Source organism: Anser cygnoides, chromosome Z (genome assembly GCF_040182565.1).
Source record: "Anser cygnoides isolate HZ-2024a breed goose chromosome Z, Taihu_goose_T2T_genome, whole genome shotgun sequence".
NCBI classification, from domain to species: Eukaryota; Metazoa; Chordata; class Aves; order Anseriformes; family Anatidae; genus Anser; species Anser cygnoides.
The window spans coordinates 3,674,766-3,701,259 of NC_089912.1; the positions used below are offsets into that span (position 1 = coordinate 3,674,766).

Genomic DNA, 26,494 nt, shown 5'->3' on the forward strand with positions numbered 1-26,494 from the left:
TATGAAGACCTAAAATGACAAGCATTTACTTAGCAATCTGCAAGAAGTTTTTAATTCCTCAAATGATTATCCATACATTTTCAGCCTGATTAAAAGCTAGTATTTTTGAATTTTCCTGTAATTAGAGTTGGTTTTGAGGAGTTCATATTCAGCACTTTAACGTTATTTTTGTTTTGGTCATTTTCATTGCTTTCCTGCTTTCTCAAATTTTATTTATATTTTATATTTTAATATATTTTATATTTTTATTTTCCAGTAAAAAGACAAAGAAGACTCTGGCAAATTTTACATGGGAAGAGGGAGAGCTCATGGTCTTTAATGCCAATTTTCCAGTCATCTGCCAAGTGAAAGACCTACCTTAGTTCATGTTTATACCTGTCTTTGCCAGTGGTCTGGGAAAGAGTTTAAAAAAAAAAAAAAAAAAAGAAACACTAGAAATTTCATAGTAAACAATTTACTGAAAAAAATGACCTGCTTTATGAAGTGATTCAACTGAATTAAAAGAAATTGCCTGTGCATGAAATTAACAATACTTTTGACAGGGTTAGAAGCTAGTTTAAAACAAAGCACAAGAGACCAAAAAAAAAAAAAAAAAAAAAAACAAAAAACGGAGAAGGAGAAATAGAAGAAGAAAAGTTTAACTACATTTTCTGTTATAGTGCAACTACAATAAATGCATAAGAAAAGCAGGAATTATCCCACCACAAATCAGTCACAAGCTTTTGAAGGAAAACGCAAGAGTTTTTTGACCTAGTGACTGAAAAGCATCCAGAGTCTTTGACAGTGAGGGCCTACCTGTGTGTCTCCTAACAATCTTCCAGTTCTTTCCAGCACCAGGGACACTACCATGGGTATATCAGGATTGGGAAGAGTAATTCGACTTTGGTTGAGAAATCGGACAATGCCCTGGGGGGAGTCGCTTTTAGCAATAGTGATCTGGCTCACTAGGTGGAGCCCAAGGACTGCTCCACCAGTGGCTCCTGTGAGCTGGATTTCAAATTGCTCTGCAAATTCACTGTATGGAAAGAAGAAAAAGGAAAAAGGAAAAAAAAAAAAAAGGAAAAAGGAAAAAAAAAAAGGAAAAAGGGAGAGATTATTCGGTATCCAATAAAAAAAACGTTAAAATATACTTAGTAATTCAATTAGACATCCAATTGGATCTGTTTGAAGATATACATAAGTCAAATCTGTACACATGCAACAGAAGATTCTTCCCATTTGCACAGAACAGTGGTATCTGAAATATAAAAATAACATTCTTCCTATTCATGTTAAATTAATGTGTTGTTTTGATTTTTTTTAAAGCAGTGAAAAATATTTTATTATTCACAGTAGTACTATTCTATTCAGTACTATTCCATTCAGTACCTAATAATACAGATAATGTAACGAAATGTCTTGGTTTTGCATAAAGTTTTACACGAACTATGAAACATTAGTAATAGTTTTTTTCCTTTTATATTTAGACACTTTTTTTCAGCACTACAGCAATTTGCTGCAGCACTGCATTCTCAGCATTGAAGCACTGCAGCAATACATTCTATTCTATGAATCTGCTTTTTAATTCCCATTCTACATGTAAGCATACTGCTCATTAAAAAAAAAAAAAAGACTTCTAAAAAGAAAAGTAAAATAAACATCAGAAAAATTAATTACCTTACTTCATCATCAATAATAGAGATGTAGATAAAAGTCTGGTTCTGGCCATGATTAAAAGTGACAGAGTTATTGTGGATTAAATAGTCAATACCATTGGGAAGTGCAGAAATGCTTCGAGAAAGAAAATTAGCTGTTACATAGCCGTAAGTTCCATGCTTCCTCACAACAGGAATCATGATTACTCCAGCATCTTCCTCCACTGCAAGCATAATTGAGATAAAAAGTTATCACAGGTATGTGATATCAAATCTTTAAGTATTGTGTACAGAAGTCCATTTACCTTTCAGTACTCACAACCAGGATTTTCTGAAGCTACTGTGAGCATTACTTTTGAAAATTGAATACAGCACATCTAACACCACTTTAATAGCAGCAAGCAGATGTTTCTTGTAGCACAGTAGCACATGCTTCATTAATCAAGATGAAATGAGGTTTATGTTCTAAAAACTTCCTCACACATTTTTCCCATTCAAATTTTTAGTCAGTGATTAAAGTTAGTGTAAGTATCTTCTAACAACCAAATCAGTAATAGGAAAAAAAAAAGTGTTTTACTCTGCTATAACCTCATTTGTACAAATGACAGTTTACTGTTCCTTTAAAAGAAAATATTACATTTTAATGTACTTTATTATACTATAGTCACTCATTTGATCTTCAAAGATTATGTAAAAGCAAATCTTTGGGATTATGGAAAAGTCTACTCAATGTGATAAATGAACAACACTTCAAACAGTTTTTAAACAGTTAATTAAGCAGAGAGACTACCATCTTGGGAATAGTTTAGGTTTGTAAGAAATATTCAAAAGCAACCTGAAATGGAGCTAAGTTAAGAACCCATCAGAATACTGATACGGAATGAAATTATTACTGCTGATATGAAAGGTCAATTCATTTCTTACATATTTTTACCGTCTTCAAGGGAGCAATATACAGGTTTCAATTGTTGTTCATAGGCATATATATCAAGTCACATTAGTTATAAATTTTTAATGAAAATATAAATAAAGAAATATGTAAGTGAAGCAATGTTTATAACTTCCTTTAGTAATTTCCACCTAGAAATACCAAAGTAGTTTCAGCATTAGTGTTGAATGATCCAGATGCAACTTGAGAATACAATGAGTCATAGGAGACCAACTCTGTTCTTATGATGAAAAACAATGAAATGTGTGGTGGTCTTTTCCTCCTGTCCCCTCACTCTCAAATTTATTGCCCCAGGTACATAAGTGAAAAAAGTAAATAAATCTGCACAGTCATGCTTTTACTATTTTTACAGTGACAGAAAGTATGAAGAAAAAGTACTCAAGAATTTATTTACAGATGGTTATATAGTTTGTATTGGAACTCAGGGTAGATGTTGAAAGGTAACTCAAAAATTTGTGACCTGGTCACAGGCTTATCTTCTAAGCTACACTGAAAACTTAAGGTAAACCTACCTTGTAGATGGATGTACTGTGGATCAAATTCTATGATGCCTTCTGCATTGTCACTTTTTGCTATAGTGACTCGTACTGTGGAGATATTTCCTATTATAGGGGGTTGATCCACCTGTAGACCATTTTCTTTTATGGTAAAATCAAATCCACTTGCAAGAACATAGCAAATAAAATAAAAGAAAAATTACAAATCATGTTAAAGTTTTAAGATGCATGTATGACAATTTAATGATTACCACAAATACTTCTGCTTTCCGAGTGCAATCACTGAAGACTTTTTGGGCACATCTTCTCAAACTATTATATATCTAAAAATAGTAGTTTATTTCCAGATATATATATTTCATTTTTTTATTTCTCATTTTATCTTTTTTTTCTATTTGTACTTCATGCAACTTGAAACTCTAGCAAATATTAATGAGCTCACAATCTGAGCAAAGATTAGCTATTAGTGACATCTACGCATTACACATGACAGCGTGCTTTCAAAATGAAGCATTAAGATCTTGAATCAGGAAAAACTTAACTGGTAACTGTTTGCAAAGGTCAATCCCATTGCTATCTTATGACATGGCTATCACAATGCACTGTGTATGTACATCTCTGTTGGAATCCAAGACTTTGATAATCTTTCCTAATACAGTCACTGTTAATACAAAATATTAATACAACTTCTTACAGAAACATAAATTTAAAAAGCTAAAGGGCCAGAACTCTACAAAATTTAGTTGCACGCCAATGGAATTCCACGCAGTGACAACTTGCCACATGTGCATTTTTATTCCTGGTAACATATTCACACATAGAAGAGTCTACTGCATCATGAATATAGGGGCTTTAGTTTTCATTCATGCATATGAAGTGAGATATACAGCAACTCCAGACACTGCATATTTACTGGAATTCATATGCAATGTGGAAATTCCAAATCATCAGTCATTCAAAATTAGGAAATTACAGTAGCCCAATAGTGTTTTCAGATATGACAGAAAAGTCGTATCAAAACCTGGGAATTCCATGAATGACAAATATACTTACTCTAATATTAGACTTCATAGTTACAGGTACAAATATATGATTTTAAGCATCAACTTCCTGAGGAATATGACAATGTAATTTCAGCCATATATGGAAGTACTGTCTTTTTATCATGCAACTTTGTGAGAGTTATCTTAATGCTCACTTATTCTGATTTACTACAAGTATTGCAGGTTGGGAAGAAACACCATATCTGGTGCTTTATTTTAAATAATGATCACTTATATTTTTGACAGGATGCAAGAGATGATGAACTACATACAGTAAGTAAAAAGAAACCAAACAGAAATGTATTTACCATGCAGACCTGAAAGTCCCATATTGTTACATCTGCTTGAGATGTAGCATTGTATTTTTCGTGTTCTCTCTTTTGGTAGAAAATATTCTTTCTGGTATTTCTAAACCACACATTGTATTTGTAACTTTATAAGCATATCCCAATTAAACAATCATATTTTACTTATCACAGTGTGTATGATAATCTTGTCAAAATTTGTTTCCGTACCTTTTAAAATATACAAAGCATACTTTTCATGGAATGGATGCAACATATGGACTTTAACCTTTAGTTAATCTCAATCAACAAAATGTTTATGCTAATGTTGAGAAAACTGAGATAATCATTTCTATCATGATCTGTCTTATGAAATTTTACAGTAAAACAGCTGGATACCAGTGGTGACTTTAGACAGCTAGATGAGATCCCACATATAGCATGCCTTTCTGTTTGTCATTGACCTCGTGTTCAACGGGGAGTTTTATCTTTACCTTCCTTCGACTTCCACTTTGGTAATCATCACTGAAAAGTCTTCAGGACCTTCAGGAATGTCATCATCATGAATTTCAACTTCAATCATTTTACTGTCCTCATCTGGTTCAAACAACAACTCCCTTACCATGGGAGTGAAATCAATTCCCTCCTCTGCAGTCCCATTTATTATCTGAAACCAAAGATGCACTCTGCCATAGCATCCCCTGGAACGCACAATAGTGATGTTAACCTGAGGGGAAAAAGGCACTATTAAAAAAAAAAAAAAAAAAAAAAAAAAAAAAGGCTTTGCTCTTCTGTTACAGTTGCTTTTAGAAGACTGTTCTAAAGGCATATTTTCAACAGATTCTGATAGATAACAATATCTGTCTTTAATAAATACAGAGTATATGCAATATAGTAGACAGCAGTCTTTCTCAGATTTATTAAAATTCTCCCAAAACCTCAGATGACCATCAAGGAGACTGTGCTAAGATAAACGCAGGTAACTGTTGATTTATTTTTCTTCAAAAGCTTAGCTTTAGAAAATAGCAAGAATACTGATATCTTTGCATATTTTACATATGAAGGAACTTTAATCTAATACCCATTTTTCTTCTTCTGTTATTTGCATTAATTCCCTTGAAAATGTAAATTCTCCATAAGGAAAATCACTGGCAGCCATTGTGATATTTGCTTTGCTGCTGGATTCATTTATGAGTGCTCCATCACTGATTCCGGTTAGCTGAAACTGGTAGTGATGCTTCTCCTCAGGATGGTTGTCATCTACAGCCTAGAGCGAAAAAATACTGAAAGCTAGAAGTATTTAAACTATTTCCTGGGTGAGATTTATAATTAGTTTCTAACCAAGTTACGCTAAATTAAAGGAAGTGCTCAAAATAGCTGCTCATGTAAAAGCTCCCACATACCTGTATGAGAACAACGGCTGCAGACTGCCTGTCTTGCATTGTCAAGGTCCCCGATATCTCAGCAAATTCCATATGATGAGGAGGTGTTATATTCCAATATATTAAGATCTCACCAAAAATTCCCGGGCCACGTGTCAGGCTGCAGGTAAGAACACAAACACAGATTTTATTTTCTACCTTTAATAGTTAATATTCAATCCAGAGACAGACAGTGTATCACATTGTTGTGCATAACAGAAATGCTATTAGCACTGTGAAGATGAGTTCTAATGTGACAGCTCACTATTAAGATAGCTCACATTACAATTCTCTCTTCGGAGAGAAAACATTTCTGCAGTTCTGTTTTATTTCCCTATGTTGGGAGGCATCTTAAGCTGTGTATTTACAGAGAGCACGACAGTTTCCTCACACTTAGAGCCCAAAGATGGGGACTGAAAACTGAACGTTATTTGTTCCACTGTGCATTTTGAGAAACACTTGTGCGTAGCAGAAGCAAAACAGGACTAAAAGGTAATGCCCCCAGGCAATTTGTTTCTAAGGGGTAGAATACCCACTACAACACTAGAATACTACAGTGAGACTGCTATGTGCTGGTTCTCTAAAAACCTAAAGCCTAATCCTGTTCATGACATCAGTTAACTAAGTCATGGCAAAAAATCGTCTATACCTAATATGATCTATATGGCACAACTACTGCTGCACAAAGCATCCCTTTATCTTTCATGTGTCTCAGGGCAGCATGAGAAGCTGGTGTTTTGCTCATATTTGAGGTTCTACCGGGGGAAAGTTTCATATTCCTTTTTCAGTAGAACCACAGAAACATTCAATGGTTTGGGTTGGGAGGGACCTTTAACAATCATGTAGTTCCACCTCCTTGCCATGGGCAGGGACACCTCCCAGCAGCCCAGGCTGCCCCCAGTCCCATCCAGCCTGGCCTTGCGCACTGCCAGGGATGGGGCAGCCACAGCTGCTCTGGACAACTTTTCAGGTGCCTCATCACCCTTATAGTAAAGAATTTCTTCCTAATACATAATTTTAAACTGCTCTCTTTCAGTTCAAAACCATTACCCTTTGTCCTATCATCACAGACCCTACTAAAAAGTCTTTCTCCATCTTTCTTACAAGCCTCTTTAAGCACTGAAAGGCTGCAATAAAGTCTCCGAAGATATGGTAACATCTTCATTTCTTTCTCCTGTTTTCGGCTGACTGACTGTAGCAAAATAATTGTACCTTGTTTCAACTAAAACACAAGTTACCACTTTGGTTTTGCTAACCATCACAGCAAAACACCAAAAAATGGTACAGGAACCAGCCCTGAAAAGCACAATTAATCTTTAAATGTCATTGATTCCTTTCTTTCAATTAGAAATATTTTTTTCTTTTTCATTTAATGAATTAAATTTGTAAATAATTTGAAGACTAAGAATAATATTTGGGGCTCCCCAATCACAGTGAACGGACTTGACACATACACAGCATATTCTGCCCTCCTTTAAAAACACACATCTAACTTTAAAAATAGTTCTCATTTTAGAAGTGATAATGAAATGCAGCTCTCAAGAAATGCTTGCCAAATGTGGAGTCTCACAGCTTCTCAAACTGAACTGTTGTCCTTTCTTTGGAAAAATAAGTGATGTACCCACCTAATAAGAGCAGTTCCACTGTAATTTGCAGAAGGTTCTCCAATCAGAACGTGCTTGGATGAATGGGCTATCCCAACAACCCCAGAAGCTCCTTCATCACCCATAATAATGATGGTTGCCTGACCTGTGAAAAGAACATAGCTTCTACAGTAAATAAAAAAAAATTACAACAGAGAGCTAACTTGAAAATGTTGTGAATTTTAAGGAGACTCTGTGGAATCCTTGGACATCTGCAAAATTTGATAGGATAAGGCCCACAGCAACTTGACCTAATTGAAAAGTCTCCTGTTCCCTGAGCAGGGTTTTCCACTAGATGACCACCCTTGACGGTCCCTTACTAATGAAACTAATCCGAGTTTCTTACAGGTCTGAAGCTGATTTTGATTGTTGCTTCCTCTTGTTAAAAGGTTCTTTTTGCACAATGTTAACTCTTCTGTGGTTTGTTTATTGTTGTTGTTGTTTTTTTCACACCTGAACACAAAAGTCTATACCAACAATTAATTTAGAGTGAAAAATTATGACCTAAAATTCTCATTGCTTTCTTCAGACAAGTAAACAACTTAGGAGAAAAAGACTGACATTTCAAAACTGCTATCTACTGCACACAACATATTTAGGTACTGCAGACTAAAATAATACAAGCAGACTTACTAGAATTGTTGTACAAAGTGTCTCAAAATACAATGTAATTAATTAATTCTTTACCATTTACAGGGGATATTTCTGCATCACCAGCAGAGACTAGCTGAATGGTAAATGTTTCATTTCCTTCCAGGATGCCATCTTCTAGTGCACGTATAACAATCAACTTCTGGGATTCAGTCTGGATCACATAAAGATATTTAAGTTGAAACTAAACAAAATACACTATTATGAAAAAAATAAAATAAAAAAGTTTTTCTTTAAGAATTGCGTTAAGTATGCATATGTTTGATATATTCTGTAATCTGACTTTTTTAAATAAGAAATCTCTGATTCAGATATTACATTTTCTCGCAGATTAATACATAGTAAAAATTGCCTCTCAAACATTATGTTGCACCCCAGAAATGCCCTGGGTATATTCAACTAAATAGCAATTTAATTATTTTTAAATTATATTCACATGGAAATTTTCGTCTTAGAGGAAACTTTCTAAACATAATCTTTTCCAACAGAAAGTACATATTCAATATAATGCATAAACTCTAGCAATGTTATTAAGATTATATGTAACAGATCACAACTAATTCCTTTCCAATCCAAATTTTTGACAGGTGGCAAATGTTTAGAAGAATAGATGGAAAAAGTAGACACATATAACTTTAGTAGACCAAATGTACATGTTTGTATTCTTGTAAGTATGCACATGTAAGAACTTCAGGAATAAAAACTACTTCTAGGTCTATCAGTACAGACGGGCAAGTAAAATTTTGCCAGATACCAGTGTCTTACAAAGAAAGTTATATTCCAGCTGGTTAAAAGTAAAAGAAATATCAAGTATACCTATCTATTTAATGCAGAGTAGCCTTGTATATGCAGAATAAATTATGCGTTATTTTAAAAGACATTTCTTCATTAAATACTTTTGGTAGCCTGTAAAATACAAATATTAAGATGACAACAATATCCAACAGTGTTGCTCCTGCTTTAGAGCTAAATGAAACTCCTCCTGCCATGAAACTCAGAGTCAACTAACACTGTCCAATTTGAAAGTCACTTAAGTGACTATGGTGACATTATTTATTTTTTAAATCTGCAAGCGTTGAACACTCATTTATCCTTCTTACCCCTTCAACTTTCCTTTTTGATAGTACGATAATGCAATGGAATAACTGTTCCTGTAATCATTCTTCTCATTCAGAACATTTTTGTTCCTCTTTCTTAATAGTAAAAACAATTCATATTTGAAGAGCCTGTCTTCCTGATGATTACATTACTGCTTTAAAACGAGGATGACAGCTTTCCTTTTCAGTCTGAAAAGATGCCGGATATTGCTAACCCCACCAGTTCAAACTGGCCCTTTGCTGCTGTTATCATACTTGGTAATTCCTACTTTTACAAACACAAAACAACCTTGCAAACACATCCAAGAAGAAGAAAATATCTGTAAATCTAAGAATAGTAGATCTTTTATTACAATATCAGAAATACCTCATTAAAGTGAAGGGTACCATTCAGAGGGGTCAGATCATGTCTTGCTGCTTCCTCAAGAATCCATATCACTTTAACTGCTCCCCGTCCTCCTTGACTCCGACTTACAGTGAGCAAAGTAATTGCAGCAGAGTCATCAGGTGTCTGAGGTTCCCTCACTGTCACCTGATGAATAAAGAAGAGGAGGTAGGAAAGGTTAAATAAAGTCATCAATACTGATTTGAAAAAAAAAAATGTATATATCTATATATATATATAAGTGACAACACAAACTAAGGACAAGAGTAAATATCAACAGGAAGATAATAGATATAAGGAATGTGTTGAATTCTGCTAGCAAAGATGAGTCACTCAAGTTATTTTTGTATGCCCTATGATTCAAAACAATTACAATGAGTCACAATCAGGTGCAGCACCAGCAGAATGGAGAGTAGAATCATTCACTGTCAAGCAGTAAGATGGCAAACGTTTTCTAATTTTTTTTCCAAACTTTCATTTCAATAATACAAGTTATTACAAATCCATTTTAACAATCAACGGAACATGAAAAATCCTATGTGGAACATCCTAGATTATTAGCACATTGAATTAAAATCTACTCATGCAGAAGTCTAAGTCTATGCTGCTGTGCTTTCATTGTTGTTATCACCCTACACAGCCAGATGAAGACAAGTACTAATATGCCTTCCCTGAAAGAATCATCTTACACTTCAATGAAAGCTTGCCAAGATCAGTTATGTGTTAATGACACAAACCCACTATCTTGCTTTTTCAGAAAAGAGTACAATCCAAATCAAACTTACATTCTTTTCTTCAAATCCAAATACTCCAACAGGGGAGTCATTGGGTGGAATAGCAACAGTTACCAGGATATCATCCCCAAGTCTTGCACCACCAGTTACCCTTACTAGGGCAATCTTGAATATTTCAAGGAACTCAACTTCACTGTCATCTATTATTGTAATTTCTATTTCTCCTGCAGCCTGGGGAAAAACAAACAAGCAAACAAACAAACAAAAAAACTAAATTTCATTTATAAAATTCTGTGAATTTTTTGAAAAAATGTGAAATGCAAAATAAATTTTATCTAATAATAGATAAAAATACATTGGTCAGTTGTGCTTACTGTGCTTATATATTTATAATAAGATAACAAAATGTCAAGATTGTAAACCAATCTAAGTCTTGTATGTTAAAACCAGAGGACTGTTCTGGCTTGATAATCAGTAGAACATGCAGGCAGACAATACTGTACTTTAGCCACAATTCTTCTCAAAATGTATATCCTTCTATTGCTTTTCACTTGACATCAAAATCTTTTACATACAGTAAGTATTCCCAGGGGAAGAATGAAATTTAAAACTGTGTGTAGAATACAACTAAAGAAACATATAGGCTTATTCTGAAAGTTTGTAGGGAAGACGTTACAGATTTTTAGCGTAACAGGCTTAATTATGAATTAAGAAATTATGATATATGGCATAATATGATATATGGCATAATTAATATGATATAATATGATATATGGCATGATATATGGCATAATTAAGAAATTATGCCATTTCTTGTGAAGGTACCAAAAGACATACATCCCTACCTGGTCAATACTTACATTCTGTTTACCCATGTCAAAGCACTACAGTAAGTCAGAAGAATTATTTATAACCCTAAGGCCATATGATGTTTTCAATGAATGGATGCAAATTCTACTCGAGGAAAATGTGAGAAAATCTTAACTTCCTAACCCAGAGACAATTCAATTTTTAGCAAGTGCATACCTGCCCATCTGCAAATGTAATGTTTCCAGATGATGGTGTGAAGTCTTCAATACTAGCAGTTGAATGAATGGCTTCCCAATACAGAGTTGATGTCCCAAACTTCCCAGCCTGTCGAACAACTGGAAGTTTCAGTATATTCTGTGGTGGCGGTACCTCATAACCAGCAACAGTTCCAGTTATATCCTGTAAAATCACCAAGAAACTGCTGATTGTCACAGCTTTTATTATGTTTTATTTATTTACTTGCAGGTAAGAATAAACGAAGAAATATATAATTGCCTGTAAATTGGTCTGATTTTAGCATTGACCCGGCATAGTAAAAGTATGGATTAGATGACCTTCTGAAGTTCCTTTCAGAATATTATATGACTGATTTTAGCACTTCCACCTCCCTTATGAATTTCATACATTAACTGTGAAGAAACTTTCAAGCATGAACTCTTTGTCTAGTATCTGGTTTATTTCTTCCTGCTCCGTCAGGGGTATTGGACCCCTTTCAAGGTCCCTTCCAATCCCTAACATTCTGTGATTCTGTGATTTATCCAGAACAATTTAGTGTCATAAACCCTATTAGAACATTACAGAAAGTAGTCTGAAATTAAGGACTCTCCTACTGGAATGCAACTTCAAATATTGTTCATTCAGATTTCCTTACCTTTGTAACATTGAAACTAAATATTCCTCTCGCATCATCATTTTCTTCAATTGTTATTTCAGCTATTTCTAACCCAAGCCTCTTCACACTTGGCTGACCTCCAGTGTGAGAATCGACCAGCTGCACATCAGTAATATTGATTATAAATCCTTCCTGTAACTCTGGAACATTGTCCTGGAAAAAAAATATTTTTAAATGTCACTTTTTTTTTCTATAAAGCACTACAATAAAGATATAAAGTTATAAGGTTTATAAAGTTATAATACATGCAGAAAGATGATCACTTGTAGGTTGCTTACTCTTCGGAAACTCCCAGTACTTGGGATTATATAACCACTTGTTTGCTACATATCATGTGAAAGATAGAGGATATAATTCAGTCTTTGCTGAATTTTAGAAACTGAAGCTGGTAGTCAGATTCCGTATCTGTTAAAATGGTAGGAAATACTGCTGGCTGCTACTTCTTTCTCCTATCTGTAAGAAAGCTGGCCAGATTTCAGAGACTAAGACAGAACTTGAAAAGTAATACCTCCATTCTTAATTTATTTTAAAAATTTACATATTTTTAGTGAAAAATTAATACATCTCAAACTTCAGAACAAATATATTAAGCATTTAAAGTAAAATATATCCTCCAAAAAAACTGCAACAAGTTGCAAAACCAGCAGGTACCTAAGATATTTACAGTTGTCTCCTCTTTCATTAATATATATTCGTTTGGAGATTACAGCAAAGCAAACTACTTGGTTCCTCCCCAGTAGCAAGTACACAAATTCTTTTGAAACAAATGACTACAATTCTTACTAATTTGCAACTATCTGATGATGCAAGAATCCTTCCTTATCCTTCCCTAGAATATTAAATTGTTCTTTTTAAATAGTAATAATATCTTTTTTAAAATACATCATAGGCTAAAGTTGTTGTTAGACTACTCACAGGCAAAATAGTGATCATGACAGAAGTTATTGTTGCATTCTCTGCCATAATGATTTTCTTCTTTTCTATTATATAATCCTCATTCTCTGTTGCTTGGTTGGAGAGGGGAAGCTCAACGTTAGGGCTGGCGCTCAGCTGAACTGCAATCTCTCCAACAAATCCTTGCTCACGAACAATTTGTAAAGTAACAGTATTCACTTCTCCTATTAAAAGGAAGGGGGAAAAATCAAGATATGATTGTTTTAACCCTTGCCCTGTTTGATTTCCAGCTTGCCTAATTGTACTGGATCTGATTACTAGAATCCACTTCAGCTCTGATTAGCAATACAACCATACTTGGATAACAAAATGACCCAGGCAAATGAACATATACAAGTGGTGTGAGTAAAGACACAGTATGTAAGTTGGGAAAGTATTTTAAGACAGAATCTAGAGGAATAATAATATACTAAGTATTTACAGTTTGAAATGCTTACCACACAAACTTTTATTTCAACATTACTATTTATATTCAATTTTCCTTCAAAACTCCCATCTCATTATTTTCTCTGGACTTTACATGCCTAGGAGATCACTATTAATTCTATCAAAAAAAAAAAAAAAAGCACTGTAGCTAATCATACAGCTAGCTATAAATTTTAAAGAAAGCTGTTGTGCTTCCTTCTAATGCTGGAATAAAATGAGATGCACTTATATCACTAAGGCTCAGGTCCCTTTGGGACCTTTTTACGCTTTAGGAAAGAAGATTTATTTTATTTATTTATTTTTAAATGAATGACCAACACCACGTTTAGCTGAAAGTGCTGGGTTTATGACTGGGAAAATTGTAAGAGATAAAAATCATCAGACTTTGTTCTTCAAATCAGTTTCGTCAAAGTAATCACTTGTATTATTTAGATACTACTTCAGAGTTAGCACCTTTTCTGTATGTAATTAAACCTACAACATTTAAAGATGAGAAAAGAAGCTATGCAAAAAATAAAACCTAAGAACATGCCTTAAATCCTAACTTAAAGGATAAAAATTTATCAGGGGTGGGGGGACAGGGGTGGATAACCCCAAGGAACCAAGAATATCCCTTCACAATACCTTCAGGTGGAAAAATAAATAAATAAATGAATAAATAAAATAAAGCATCACTAATTGGCTGTAAAATAGAATTGGCAAGGAGGTTTTAGCTGTCCTTTTATTCTGATGGAAAATGTACTTTCCATAGATTTTTTTTTTTCTATGGACAGGATATTAAATTGCCAGCACATTTCAATTGGGCTTTTGAAGTATTAATAGCTTATCTTCCCTCTTCTCCCAGCCAGCTGCTGGAAAACCACCAGGCTGGAGAGAATGCCAGAGCAATCAGCTGCCTGCACCCCTGGCCCAGCAGGGAGGGCAGAAGCTGGAGCACCACTGCAATTCTCCTCCTGGCAAACTTCCTGGCAGATTCTTTAAAATTTCACTTGGTGCCTGGAAGAAAAGCTGACATCACCCAATCAAATGAGGAGCTGGCAAGCAGAAAAAGTCCAATTCAGTTTTCTTGAAATATAATTCACTCTTGTTCTGCTTCCCTTTTTCCCCTGTCCCACAGAACGAAATGTTTCCAATTTTTTACCCAACTCACGAGCAAAGTGTTTTTATGTATATTATTTTAAACAGATTATTAACCTAATCAAATGAGCAAACTTGGCTAAGTGGAAGGATTTTATGAGCTAGTGAAATACAACACAAGATGACAAGATTTTAATAAGTTAGCCCCTACAAAATGGCTAGATAATGTTCATATGGGAATTTGACATAGAAATACATAATGAAATGACATAGTTGTGTATTTTTAAGGTATTTCTACTACAAAAATGTATAGAAAAATGCTACTCTTCAAGACAATCACATAAACCAATGCTGTAACTTCAGTGACAGAAACCTTAAAAATCACACATTTTTTCCTTAAAATCAAGTAACAGAATTACCTTCTGGCTCTGTGACTTTAACAAAAAGAGAGTCTGTATGCCAGCCAATCACACCATATGGAGAATCGCTAGGTAAAATGGTAAGTACTGCTCTTGCCCTTTTGGGATCAATGATAGCTCCTTTTGTGGCATCCTGAACGCCCACAGTGGTAACGTGACTGAGGGTGATATCCACAGTTTCTGAAAGCTCTGCAACACTGTCTGCGAGAATTGTCAAGGTGATCGTGGACAGGGCCTGACCTTCTGAAAATGTAATCTGAGGTTGTAGAGAGAGAAAAAAAAAAGACAAACTTCTCAGTGCTGTCATACCAACCAGTTTATTCTGTATAACTCTATCAACAAAAACAAAATATTAAGAAAGCATACAAAAAGAAATACGAGATCCAGAAGAGACAGGCAACATAAAGAGTCACTTTGAGACAAAAGCTCCGTGGTTAAATAGTTTGAAACAAAGATCAGAAAGCAAAAAATGAATTCTCAATCAGAATCATAACAATCAAAGAGACCAAGCACCCATCTGACCATAAGTTTGGTGTAATCAAGCTAACTACAACTATCTTCATTACAAACAGGTATTCAACTCTAGACATCTTTCTTACAGCTGCACTCCAAGTTTAGGAAAAACAGCTCAGTCATTTGAAAATAATTATATATCCTCATTATTACAGAACTGTAAAATGGTTGAGGTTGGAAAGGACATCTGGAGATCAACTAGTCCAACCTTCCCTGCTGAGAACAGGTTCACCTAGAGCAGGTTGCTCAGGGCCATGTCCAGACTGCCTTTGAGTATCTCCAAAGATGGAGACTTGGAAAGACTCATGAGGATTATCAAATCCAACTCCTCACACCACAGTTCTTATGTTTAAATGGCATCTCCTGTATCATGCCCATCGCAGGCACAGGACACAACTGAGATGTATCTCTCCATCTTCTTTACTCCCCTCCCAGGTATTTATACACCGTGATAAGATGCTCCCTGGGCCTCTCCCCATATGTCAGATACTCGAATCCCTTAATCACATTGAGGACCGTTCCTTGGACTCTCTCCAATAAGTCCATGCTTTCCTTGTACTGGAGAACCCAGGGCAGTACACAGCACCACAGATGGGTCTTACCAGTGCTGAACAGAGGGGGCGGGATTACCTCCTTTGATCTGCTGGCCATGCTCTGCTCAAAGCAGACCAGTATGCTTTCTTTGCTGCAATCACACATTGCTGTCTCATATTTAACTTGTCTTTCATTATATGCCTTTCAAATTATTCAACAATACTTATATTCACTGAGGTTTCTTGCATAATTAAGTTTAACACTTTCTCAAACATTACAAAAATAGGAAGTATCATTAAACTGCTGACAATTCAGCATTATTTCTCTATAACGTGCTGCATCTGTCTGGGATGGAGTCAACTTTCCTCGCAGCAGCCCATACAAGTGCTGGGCTTTGCGTTTGTGGCCAGAAGAAGTCTGTCTCTCCAGCTAATCACCCCAAAGCCCCACAGGCTGGGGGAGGACAGGAGGTTGGGTGTATTGGGTTTATATGCCCAGGTTTTGGTAGCAGGGGGCTGCAGGGGTGGCCTCTGTGAGCAGAGCCCAGCAGCTGCCCCATGTCAGAGGAGCCAGCTCCAGCTGCTCCAAAAGGGACCCACTGATGGCCAGAGCTGGGCCGTGAGCGATGCTGGTTGGGCTCTGGAAGAGCAGATTGAAGAAAGGGGAAAAAAAAACCAAACTGCTGTGCTACAGGAGCTGGGAGAAGAGATGTGACAGGAACTTTACTTATTAAGCTACTGTTATCTCAACCCACAAACTTTTCCATCTTTTTTCTACGTCTGTCCTGCTGAGAAGGCAGGAGTAAGAGAGCAATGAAGTGGAGGTCTGGCAGCCAGCCAAGGTCAACCCACAACATATAAATATATCAAAAGTATGATGAATGCATAATATGTATCAACATCACTGCTAATTTTAAAAATGCTTAGTCAGCAGTGCTGTTAAACTTTTTTTTCCCCTCATATAAAATGACTGATGAATGTTTTGTCCATCTTATATTCTTTTTATTTTTCAATTCAAAGGGCCAGTCACTTGGTTAGGTCTCTCTCAAAAACAAAGATGTATTTACAAACACTTATGCTACTCCTGAACTTTCCATTCAATGACATTACGCCTGTACTTTCAGTTCTGTCTCTTCCTACCTGCAAAGGTCTAGAGGAAAATCATGCAGCATCCTCTTTAGCTTCAATTTAATCTAGAATGTTCAAGCACTATTTAAATTATTATTACTATTATTATTTTGCATTCTTGTCTTCCCCTGTGTTGATTTTTCTCTAAATCTTTTTACTGTACTTCAGATGCCACAATTCAATATTTCCAGATGCAAAGTTTATTTCTACAATCTTTTAGCCCTTTCTTCCCACAGCTGTGGCTTGTGCTACTCCTCTATAACCTCAGGGCTCACAGGGCTTTGTGTCTTTACAGAAGGCCACTAGGTGGAGTCACTTGACTTAAAGAACGCGGCATCTGTCGACCACAAAGCGTTATCAGGAGCTTAAGCTAATCGAAAACACTGGATTTTAATACGGTTAGAAATCTAAACTGTCTCAGAAATAAGCAAAACTGGGACTTGTGATATTCCCCTAGGTCACTGAAACTCTCGAGTGTATTGTTATCATCAGGAAGAAAAGCAAATAATTCCTCGATTCACATCTATGCAAATGATTTGACACTGTAGCTGGATCTCACAGCAGGAAGAATGGAAGATAGGAACAGGATACTACAGATACACATTTCTACTGCCCAGACAGAATTGCAGTATCTGGTTCTAGAAGAGCAGGAGTGATACTGTGGTATTATGTGCCAGCCAAAAGCAAGAACTGTCAACATCACAGACAAGGACTGGGAAGCATAAATTAACAGACCAGGACAATCTAATGTGTGCTATCGTTGTTTAGGATCTGCACCTATTGTCATAGGCAATATAGTCAGTGATCCTCTAGTACCAGTGATGTTATTACATACCATTCCAGAAGCTGGGAATACATCACTTGTGCTCCCATTGGCTATCCACTCTACTGTAACTCTTCCATATGTTCCTATTAAGCGTTCAACATTTAAAGTGATTAAGCTGTCCTGTTCCATTTCTTCAACTTGCTTAAATAAAGAATTCTGGAAAACATAAAGTAGCAGAACCGTAAGATTATTTTCTTTTAAATAAAAGTTTATTTATGGATCTTGGTATCCAAAGTATGCCGGCAATATCAGGCATCAATGAACTGGTCTACCGTTAAGTAGCCAAGTACATGTTCATTGATTAAATGAAGATGACCTAATGAGGTACTCAATACTCCCAGCTTTCATGTATGTTAGAACTTAAAATGTCAAGCCTCTTTAACCTAAAGAAAAAAAAAATACAAGTCCTAATCTATTTTTTGAGTATAGTATTTTAAGTCCAAACTGTATGAAGCAGGCAACAAATAACTGGAACTTCAAAAGAGATGTATATTTACTGCTGTTATTTTTCTGTTATTCATCCACCTTACACTAGTCCAGATGCAAGTTTCATTTCAGTGATGACTCTTCTGTTTCATACCTTCAGTATGCATTTACCATATCACTCTCTGGATGTCTTCTACAGTGTTTGCTGATTTAAGAATTAACCACTTCAGATGCAAGCTTCAGTCTGTCATTTTCTCAAAATAAATCAGTTTGTTCTGGCAGATTGGCTCACCTCATGACATAACCCAATTAGCATATTTTTTGGAGGAAAAAGATCTTCTGGTTTGTTTACTGACTTCCCTTGATTAACAAACTAGTAGCATCTATACTATGCTATAAAATATGACATCAGAAAACTGAATTTTTAGTTTGTTGCAAAACCAAGTCAGTAAACTAACATGTTATTCTAAATATAAGGGGATTATAAAAATCTTATAATAGGGACAGACTGTGGAACTTATTTTTTATCATTCTGTGTTCTTTATAATCACATAGCAATGCTAAATAGATATTAAAAAGTTTCTGACACGTTACTAGAAGACTTTAGAAAAACAATCCTATCACATTCTCCATTTTATTGTTTGTTTCCCATTATTCAGAAATTATATAAACATATATTAATGATTTACCTTATAATTTTTACCTGAGCAAATGCAATGACTCCATAGGCATTGTCATTGGAAGGAATAATAATGTTAACAAAACCATGAGCACCAATCTCTGCACCTCCCTTAGGGTTTTTCAGCCACACTGTGAAACATTCTTCCTCCTCTGGGATAGTATCATCAAGGATATTGACAGCTATCACAAATTCCATGTCCCCAGGCTCAAATATCAATTCACCTGAACTAGCATAAAAACACAAATATCAAATAATTATAAATTTAGGATAGCTCTTTAATGATCTTTGAGCATTTTTTCTGGTGCAATTATTGCTTATTTTACTCATGCAGTAATTTGGGTTATAAGAATATTTTCTTTACCAAAATAATGATAGATCATAAATTAACTGGAATTAATTATGAAAGCAATTTCATTTATCCTAAATACAAGATTGTTAAAAATGAAGTCATGACTGCAAGTCCTCTCTTACCTCATATTTTAAAAATCAATTGTAGGCTGTTCCACTGCAGCTTATCTTAAACTGTGAACAAAATCTCTTTAGCACTGTCCTGGTTTCAGCTAGGACAGAGTTAATTTTCCTCCTAGTAGCTGGTAGGGTGCTATGTTTTGGATTAGGATGAGAAGAGCGCTGATAACATGCTGATGTTTTAATTGTTGCAGAGCAGTGTTTACACCAGGCCATGGACTTTTCGGCTTCTCGCTCTGTCCTGCCAGCGAGCAGGCTGGGGGTGCAGCAGGAGCTGGGAGGGGACAGACCCAGGACAGCTGACCCAAACTGGCCAAAGGGGTATTCCATACCATCTGGGGTCATGCTAAACAATATATAGGGGTGGCTGGCCGGGGTGGGGGCCGGCTGCTCGGGGATAGGCTGGGCATCGGTCAGCGGGTGGTGAGCAATTGCATTGTGCATCACTTGTTTTCTTACACATTATTATTATTAATACTATTATCAGTATTATTATTGTTATTTTTTTCCTGTCTTAATAAACTGTCTCTATCTCAACTCACAGGCTTCACTTTCCCGTTTCTCTCCCCCATCCCACGGAGGGAGGGGGGAGGGTGAGCGAACGGCTGTGTGGTGTTTAGCTGCCGGCCGGGTTAAACCACAACAAGCACTAATGAAATAGGCCACCATACAACGAAACATAACAGTCTCCGCTATCACAAGTGAGTATCACAGAAAAAGAAACGCAAGGTGACTCAGACAAGTTATATAAACAAAAAAACCTACCTAGGTATAAAATCTGACTGGTTGGAAATAGTGGTCAGTTCATAAATCTGTGAGCTGGAGTTAACGGACAAAGCAATCAAGCTCTTGCTGATGTTCAGAGACCTTGCAGTAACTGAAGTGATATGATCTGCATATGGGGCTTCCAGCATTATAGAGAACTGGTTCGCTTCAGAGTTCCAAGCATACAGTGTTGTTATATCCTTACCAGCTAGGAGGACATGGACTACATGGAGCAAAGAGGAAGAGAATATTTTTTTAGTCATATATTTAAAAGTTACTGTCTTAATGCCAGAAGTGCTCTTTGCAGAACACTGATTACACTGACTTTTAAGGTCTGATAAATACATATGAAAAAATAAAGACATGCATTTCTGAAATTCCAGCATTATATACTAGGATTTGAAAAAAAATTTTCATTTAAGTCTTACCTAAACCTGAAGGAGGCATGAAGACATGGATATTTCTTACATCATGGACTGGAAGAGATTGGAAGTGTCTAAAAGTAGACTGCCCTGTCTCCCAGACAAAAATTTCAGAAGAATTTCCAGAGTCTACCAAGGAACAAAATGACAAAACTCACATTATTTTGCTGCCTTTTAGTTAAATCACACACTGGTGGCCATTCAAAAGCCAGAGTCTGGCAGCTTTAATTATGAAGTGAAACTGATTGTATTATTTTCCTTATTATTTGGTGCATAACTTCAATGCAAGAACATTAAGACTGACATTAGACAACATCTAATTGCAAAGAAACCTGTGGACTGCAACAAAAACTTTTTAGTAGCCATAGAGACAAAATGACATATAAAATGTCAAACTTGTAATAAAATACACGTGTACTTTGCTGACTAGTGATCTGTGTGTGGCACAAAGCTCAGAAAAGCTTAGAAAGAGTGTGATAAGCAGGTAGATTAAATAGAGTTATTATTTCCCATTGTTACTGGGAAAGCATTTCATTTGTTTTGTAAGTATTTGAGAACAAGCACAAGGCTTTTATTTTCTGAGAGAAAAAGTAGAGATTACTTTCATAAAATACTTACTAGGGTTAAATGCTTATTGAGTACTGTCACCCCCCCAGTGATTCCAATAGCTTTCTATACTCCTTTACCACAAAGGCCTTTGCTATCAAACAAGCCATTGTATACTCAGCAAACTCATTCTTTGTTTTCTGCTAAATACCTTTTGCAATAATTACAAAGATATCAGATCCAGAAATCCAGGACTCCATATGTTTTATTTCCTTTGCTGGTACTTGATGAAGCTTCCTAAACTCGTTGTTCAACCACTGATACAAGAGAATGTTTTGGCTGGTATTTGACAAAGAAACTAACAGGTACGTAAAGCCTCCTCTAGGAAACAGGGCTATGTCCACAACTCCATAAAGTGGAAGCTGATGATGCAGCACAAATATGTCTTTATTCCACTGGAAAACCTGTGGAAATACAAAAATCTTTTCTTTATATATTCATAATTAGCACCGAGAGAACTAAAACTAAATGACATGCCAAAAAAAATGGGAAGATTTATGGTGAACTGAATTCCTATATTCTTAGGTGGACTGTACTTTAAAGTAGAAGCCCACTGGTAAGTAATTGGTAATTAACCCTACTGCAAGAAGCTGTGCCTGCTCTTCAGAGGAACAGGTTTATGTTCAGAAGCTACTTCTTTGTTTACATGCTACATTTCAAAACTGAAATAACAGTAGCAATAAAAACAAACCAGATGTAAATTATACACTCAGGTAGAGAGTATTTATACATCCAAACAAGTCTGGAATTTTAACTGTTATAAATTTCCAATAGAAACAAAAATAATATGTCAGAAATACATGCTTATAGATTTACTTCCTTTCATTATCCTTTCAGAAATAAGCAAACTACCCACATTAAAGCCAGAGAAGACTGAAGAATATTCAAACCTGGATGGAACTGGAACTGTTTGTGTGACTCACAATAATCAAATAGTCTTCTTCCTCCACTGCAAAATGTTTCACACGTCTGGTATCCAGAACAGAAAGAGTCTGTATCTGCGAGGGAAATATGAGGGTGACTATGTTTATCTACATATGTATATAAACAAATACATTTTATATTACATTGTATATAGTGAGAAAAAGTATGCGTAGAATGTTAAGAATTCCAAAATTATGTATAAAACTATACATGAAATAGCTTTTAAAACTTTATATTTTATATATATATATATATATATATAAGCAACTAATTTACAGAATTAACATAACTTATCATACATTTTCCAGAAAATGTTCTATGACTTGATTGCTTGAGAATTTCTTCCCCCACTTCGAAGCAGAGCTACAGGCTGGGAGATGAGTGGCTGGAAAGCTGCCTGGCCGAGAGGGACCTGGGAGTATTGGTTGATAGTCGGCTGAATATGAGCCAGCAGTGTGCTCAGGTGGCCAAGAAGGCCAACAGCATCCTGGCCTGTATAAGAAGCAGTGTGGCCAGCAGGTCTAGGGAGGTGATTGTCCCCCTGTACTCGGCTCTGGTGAGGCCGCACCTCGAGTACTGTGTTCAGTTTTGGGCCCCTCGCTACAGGAAGGACATGGACGTGCTCGAGCGAGTCCAGAGAAGGGCAACGAAGCTGGTGAGGGGTCTGGAGAACAAGTCTTATGAGGAGCGGCTGAGGGAGCTGGGGTTGTTCAGCCTGGAGAAGAGGAGGCTCAGGGGCGACCTTATCGCACTCTACAGGAACCTTAAAGGAGGCTGTAGAGAGGTGGGGGTTGGTCTGTTCTCCCACGTGCCTGGTGACAGGACAAGGGGGAATGGGCTAAAGTTGCGCCAGGGGAGGTTTAGGTTGGATGTTAGGAAAAACTTCTTTACCGAAAGGGTTGTTAGGCATTGGAATGGGCTGCCCAGGGAAGTGGTTGAGTCACCATCCCTGGAGGTCTTTAAGAGACGTTTAGATGTTCAGCTTAGTGATACGGTTTAGTGAAGGACTTGTTAATGTTAGGTCAGAGGTTGGACTAGGTGATTTTGGAGGTCTCTTCCTACCTAGACAATTCTGTGATTCTGTGATTCCCAGGTAATCCTCCCTGCACCCTCAAATGTAAATATATAAAAAATACAAACAATGTAAACAACTAACTATGACAAACTTACATCACTGAAGTTATGTAGTATTTTAGGACACAAAACTAACTCTTGTCACACAGAGTGCTTTTTTCTAAAACATGGCCAGACTGGAGGACCTCCCTTGGTCCTTGCCAACCCATACTATTTTAAGATTTTAAAATTAAAATCGATTTACCCACAACAATCTGTGTCCAGCCATGAATGCATACACACTGTTGTTAGAAGCTCCCTGTGTGGCTCCTCCATGAGTAACCACAAGGTAGGAAGAGGCTCCAATTTGGAAAGACACACAACTTGTAGGATTCCACATACTGAAATTCTGCAAGAAGAATAAAAAAAAAGTAAGATTGTGACTTAAATTCCTTATTAACTAGCATGTCTGGTGTTCAAAAACAAACATTTACCTCAACAGGAACAAATACTCCTTTCCACTGGTAGACAGTAGAAAACAAAGCTGGAGGCATACGCAACAGAACACCGTACAGGATTTCTCTTGAGGTAAAGAAACACCAACCAGATGCTGATTCTTCCACAAAACTTTGCAAGACAGATAGGACACTGATACCACCCCCTGCAATATAGTAAAAAATAAAATAATAAAATAAAATAAAATAAAATAAAATAAAATAAAATAAAATAAAATAAAAACACTATTTACTATTATATTACTCTTGAGATCTTTTCTAACCCCATTCCCGTTATTTACCTCCCAAAGCCAGACCTAGTATGAGAAATGATGAAGTTGTGTCTTAGTATTTGTTATAAGTGTATATAAATACATAGAAATGTTACAATACTAAGGATATAATGAGAGTTAAGCAGTAAATGTATTTTTCATTCATTACAACTGCACATGTAAGACATATAGGCTATTTGAGTCTGACTCATAATAATTGATCTTGGAATTTAGCTAACAAGAAAATTAGCTAGATAGCAAGTAGTAAAGAAAAAAAAAAAAGACAAATTACAAAATGTTCATGTTTTGTTCCCCATTTACAACATGTTCATGTTTTAATTCCAAGACGGTCCCTAAGCACCGTCTTGTCAGAACTAAACTCCAGGAGCTAAACTCTTGCATGTCACATGTCATTTATACTGTGTTAGAAAGATCCTGAGTTACAAGTAGTACGGAACAAATTTTATTACACACACACAAAATAAATAAATAAATAAATGAATGAATAAATAAATAAATAAATGGCTAGTGACAATAATGTTCATATTAGCAGCAAAGACAGAAATAGAGATTACTGAAACTGGCAGAAGTGGCTGATGACAAGGTGATTCTTAAGCAGCTAAAGTATTTTATCTACTAAATCTTACATAGGAAAATATTAACTGAATTGTGTCTGAATACTTGAATTTACATTCCCAAGCTACATCTCCTGTATGCTTGGATACTCTCTTACTATCTCCACTTCTACAAAAGCAGTGGACATTCTCTGTAAAGTGAACGTACTGATGCCAAATGCAGTATCTGATGATGTCTCCCACTCAACGCTCACAGAAACGTTAAGCCCATTACTCCGTGAAACCTTCAAATAAGCTGTAGTGTTGGCTTCTTCAATTATGATGAAATTTGTCCTAAATGTGAGAATAATAAAAATAAGGAAAAAATAATTATTTTATAGTATAGTCATTGCTGTAATAAAAATAAGATTTTTACTGTACAATTCCAGATGCAGAATATACAACAGAAATAAAAAGAAAATATCAATAACAGCTTTCAGTATCTGATGGACTGGTAGCTACATTAATTAGGGTTTCCCAATGATCCTTACCACAATGATGCAAAATCATAGGCAATTCAACAAAATCTTTAACCAGACTGAAATTTAAGTGTATTAAATTCACGTAATAAATGTTTAGATAATATTATTATTAAATATTAATATAAATTATTAACTCTAAATATCAACATATTAATAAAATAGCATACATACATTTTTTATTTAAATAATAAATTTATTTAATCTGTATGGTTTCAGCTGAATGGTTTTTAAAAACGGCATTCCATGTGTCACTTACTTCTGAAAAACAGCCTTCAGTGAACGTATATTTTTTACAGGTTTAAAAATGAAAGTAAATTACAAAACGTATGACTTCCTGGACACTGATATGAGGTTTGGAACTTTTAACATGGAACACTATCAGTGGAATATGCAGGCACTAGTGAAGTATTAGTTTATAAAGAAAAATAATAATAAATAAATTGAAATTTTGGATTATGAATAGTCCTTTTTATGCATTTTTCTACTCTTTTGTTTAGCAGGAATAGTATTTCACAATACCTTTCAAAGTTACAGATTTACAAATTGGGTTGCTAAATTTCTTTAATGTGATTCATCAAAAACAAAACTGTAGAGAAATATTATCTCTTTGGAGTACGAGCAACTATCTCCTTTTTACTGATCAGTGTAAAGTACCTATTTCCAACTGTATAGATGCTGAAAAGCCCTAGTGGAGCCTGGTTTTGTAATACTGTAATCATAGTTTCCACTCTCGTGCCTAGTCTGGCTCCTCCAGTTGGATTGAACAGGGTGACAATGAAGTGCTCATCCATTTCTGGTTCTTCATCTAGTACCGCAGAAATATGCAGCGTCTGATAACAAAACAAGCATACAATGTTATTGAGACATGATAACAGATGATGACACAGCTCTATCAGAATGTGCTACCTTTTTTTTTAAATTTATTTCACTATAAGGCTTTGGATAGCATAGCAGGAGAAGAGCAGCTCATGAAGCTGGAGAGGACAGAAGCGAGGCAAGCTCAGACTGAGTTCAGACTGAGGTTCTAAAGCCATCCATCTAGTGGCCTCCATTGGTGCAACACTAAGATGAGCATATTCACTTTTTGTTGTTGTTGTTCTCTTTTCTTTCTTTTCTCATCCTATGATCCTCTGACGTTTTTGATCCTAATTTCATACTTTTGTTCTCTATTTATTCCATACATTTCTGGGTAGTTTATACTCACAACACAGCTATAAGTGTAATCAGTTAAGTTGGTTTTAATTTATTTCAGTTGGCAACTAAGCTATCTTCAGGGAAACAGGGTAATCTCACTACTGGTGCTGTCAAGAAAAAAAAGGAAAAGGAAAAAAAAAAAAAAGCAAGAATAGTGAGAGATTTGAAATACTCTT

The 26,494-nt window shown here is 35.7% G+C and overlaps 1 protein-coding gene across 12 annotated transcripts in view; it reads right to left on the minus strand.

Annotated features, from left to right (window-relative positions):
* Positions 1–26,494, minus strand: part of ADGRV1 (adhesion G protein-coupled receptor V1) — a 289,328-nt gene that overhangs the window by 177,652 nt on the left and 85,182 nt on the right. For 11 of the 12 annotated variants that reach the window (XM_066988535.1, XM_066988534.1, XM_066988533.1 and 8 more), the window contains 24 exons: positions 25,779–25,954; positions 24,812–24,936; positions 23,757–23,923; positions 23,528–23,671; positions 22,176–22,283; positions 21,437–21,689; positions 20,686–20,808; positions 20,258–20,480; positions 19,046–19,250; positions 17,926–18,072; positions 14,917–15,172; positions 12,956–13,158; positions 12,020–12,193; positions 11,365–11,547; positions 10,390–10,569; positions 9,587–9,751; positions 8,159–8,276; positions 7,454–7,577; positions 5,811–5,949; positions 5,489–5,674; positions 4,902–5,134; positions 3,096–3,244; positions 1,657–1,858; positions 796–1,015 (listed from right to left, as the gene is read on the minus strand). In XM_066988535.1, the coding sequence (XP_066844636.1) occupies positions 796–1,015; positions 1,657–1,858; positions 3,096–3,244; positions 4,902–5,134; positions 5,489–5,674; positions 5,811–5,949; positions 7,454–7,577; positions 8,159–8,276; positions 9,587–9,751; positions 10,390–10,569; positions 11,365–11,547; positions 12,020–12,193; positions 12,956–13,158; positions 14,917–15,172; positions 17,926–18,072; positions 19,046–19,250; positions 20,258–20,480; positions 20,686–20,808; positions 21,437–21,689; positions 22,176–22,283; positions 23,528–23,671; positions 23,757–23,923; positions 24,812–24,936; positions 25,779–25,954 (4,203 nt within the window). The remainder of the gene's footprint in view (positions 1–795; positions 1,016–1,656; positions 1,859–3,095; positions 3,245–4,901; positions 5,135–5,488; positions 5,675–5,810; positions 5,950–7,453; positions 7,578–8,158; positions 8,277–9,586; positions 9,752–10,389; positions 10,570–11,364; positions 11,548–12,019; positions 12,194–12,955; positions 13,159–14,916; positions 15,173–17,925; positions 18,073–19,045; positions 19,251–20,257; positions 20,481–20,685; positions 20,809–21,436; positions 21,690–22,175; positions 22,284–23,527; positions 23,672–23,756; positions 23,924–24,811; positions 24,937–25,778; positions 25,955–26,494) is intronic. The other variant, XM_066988536.1, reaches the window with a different exon arrangement.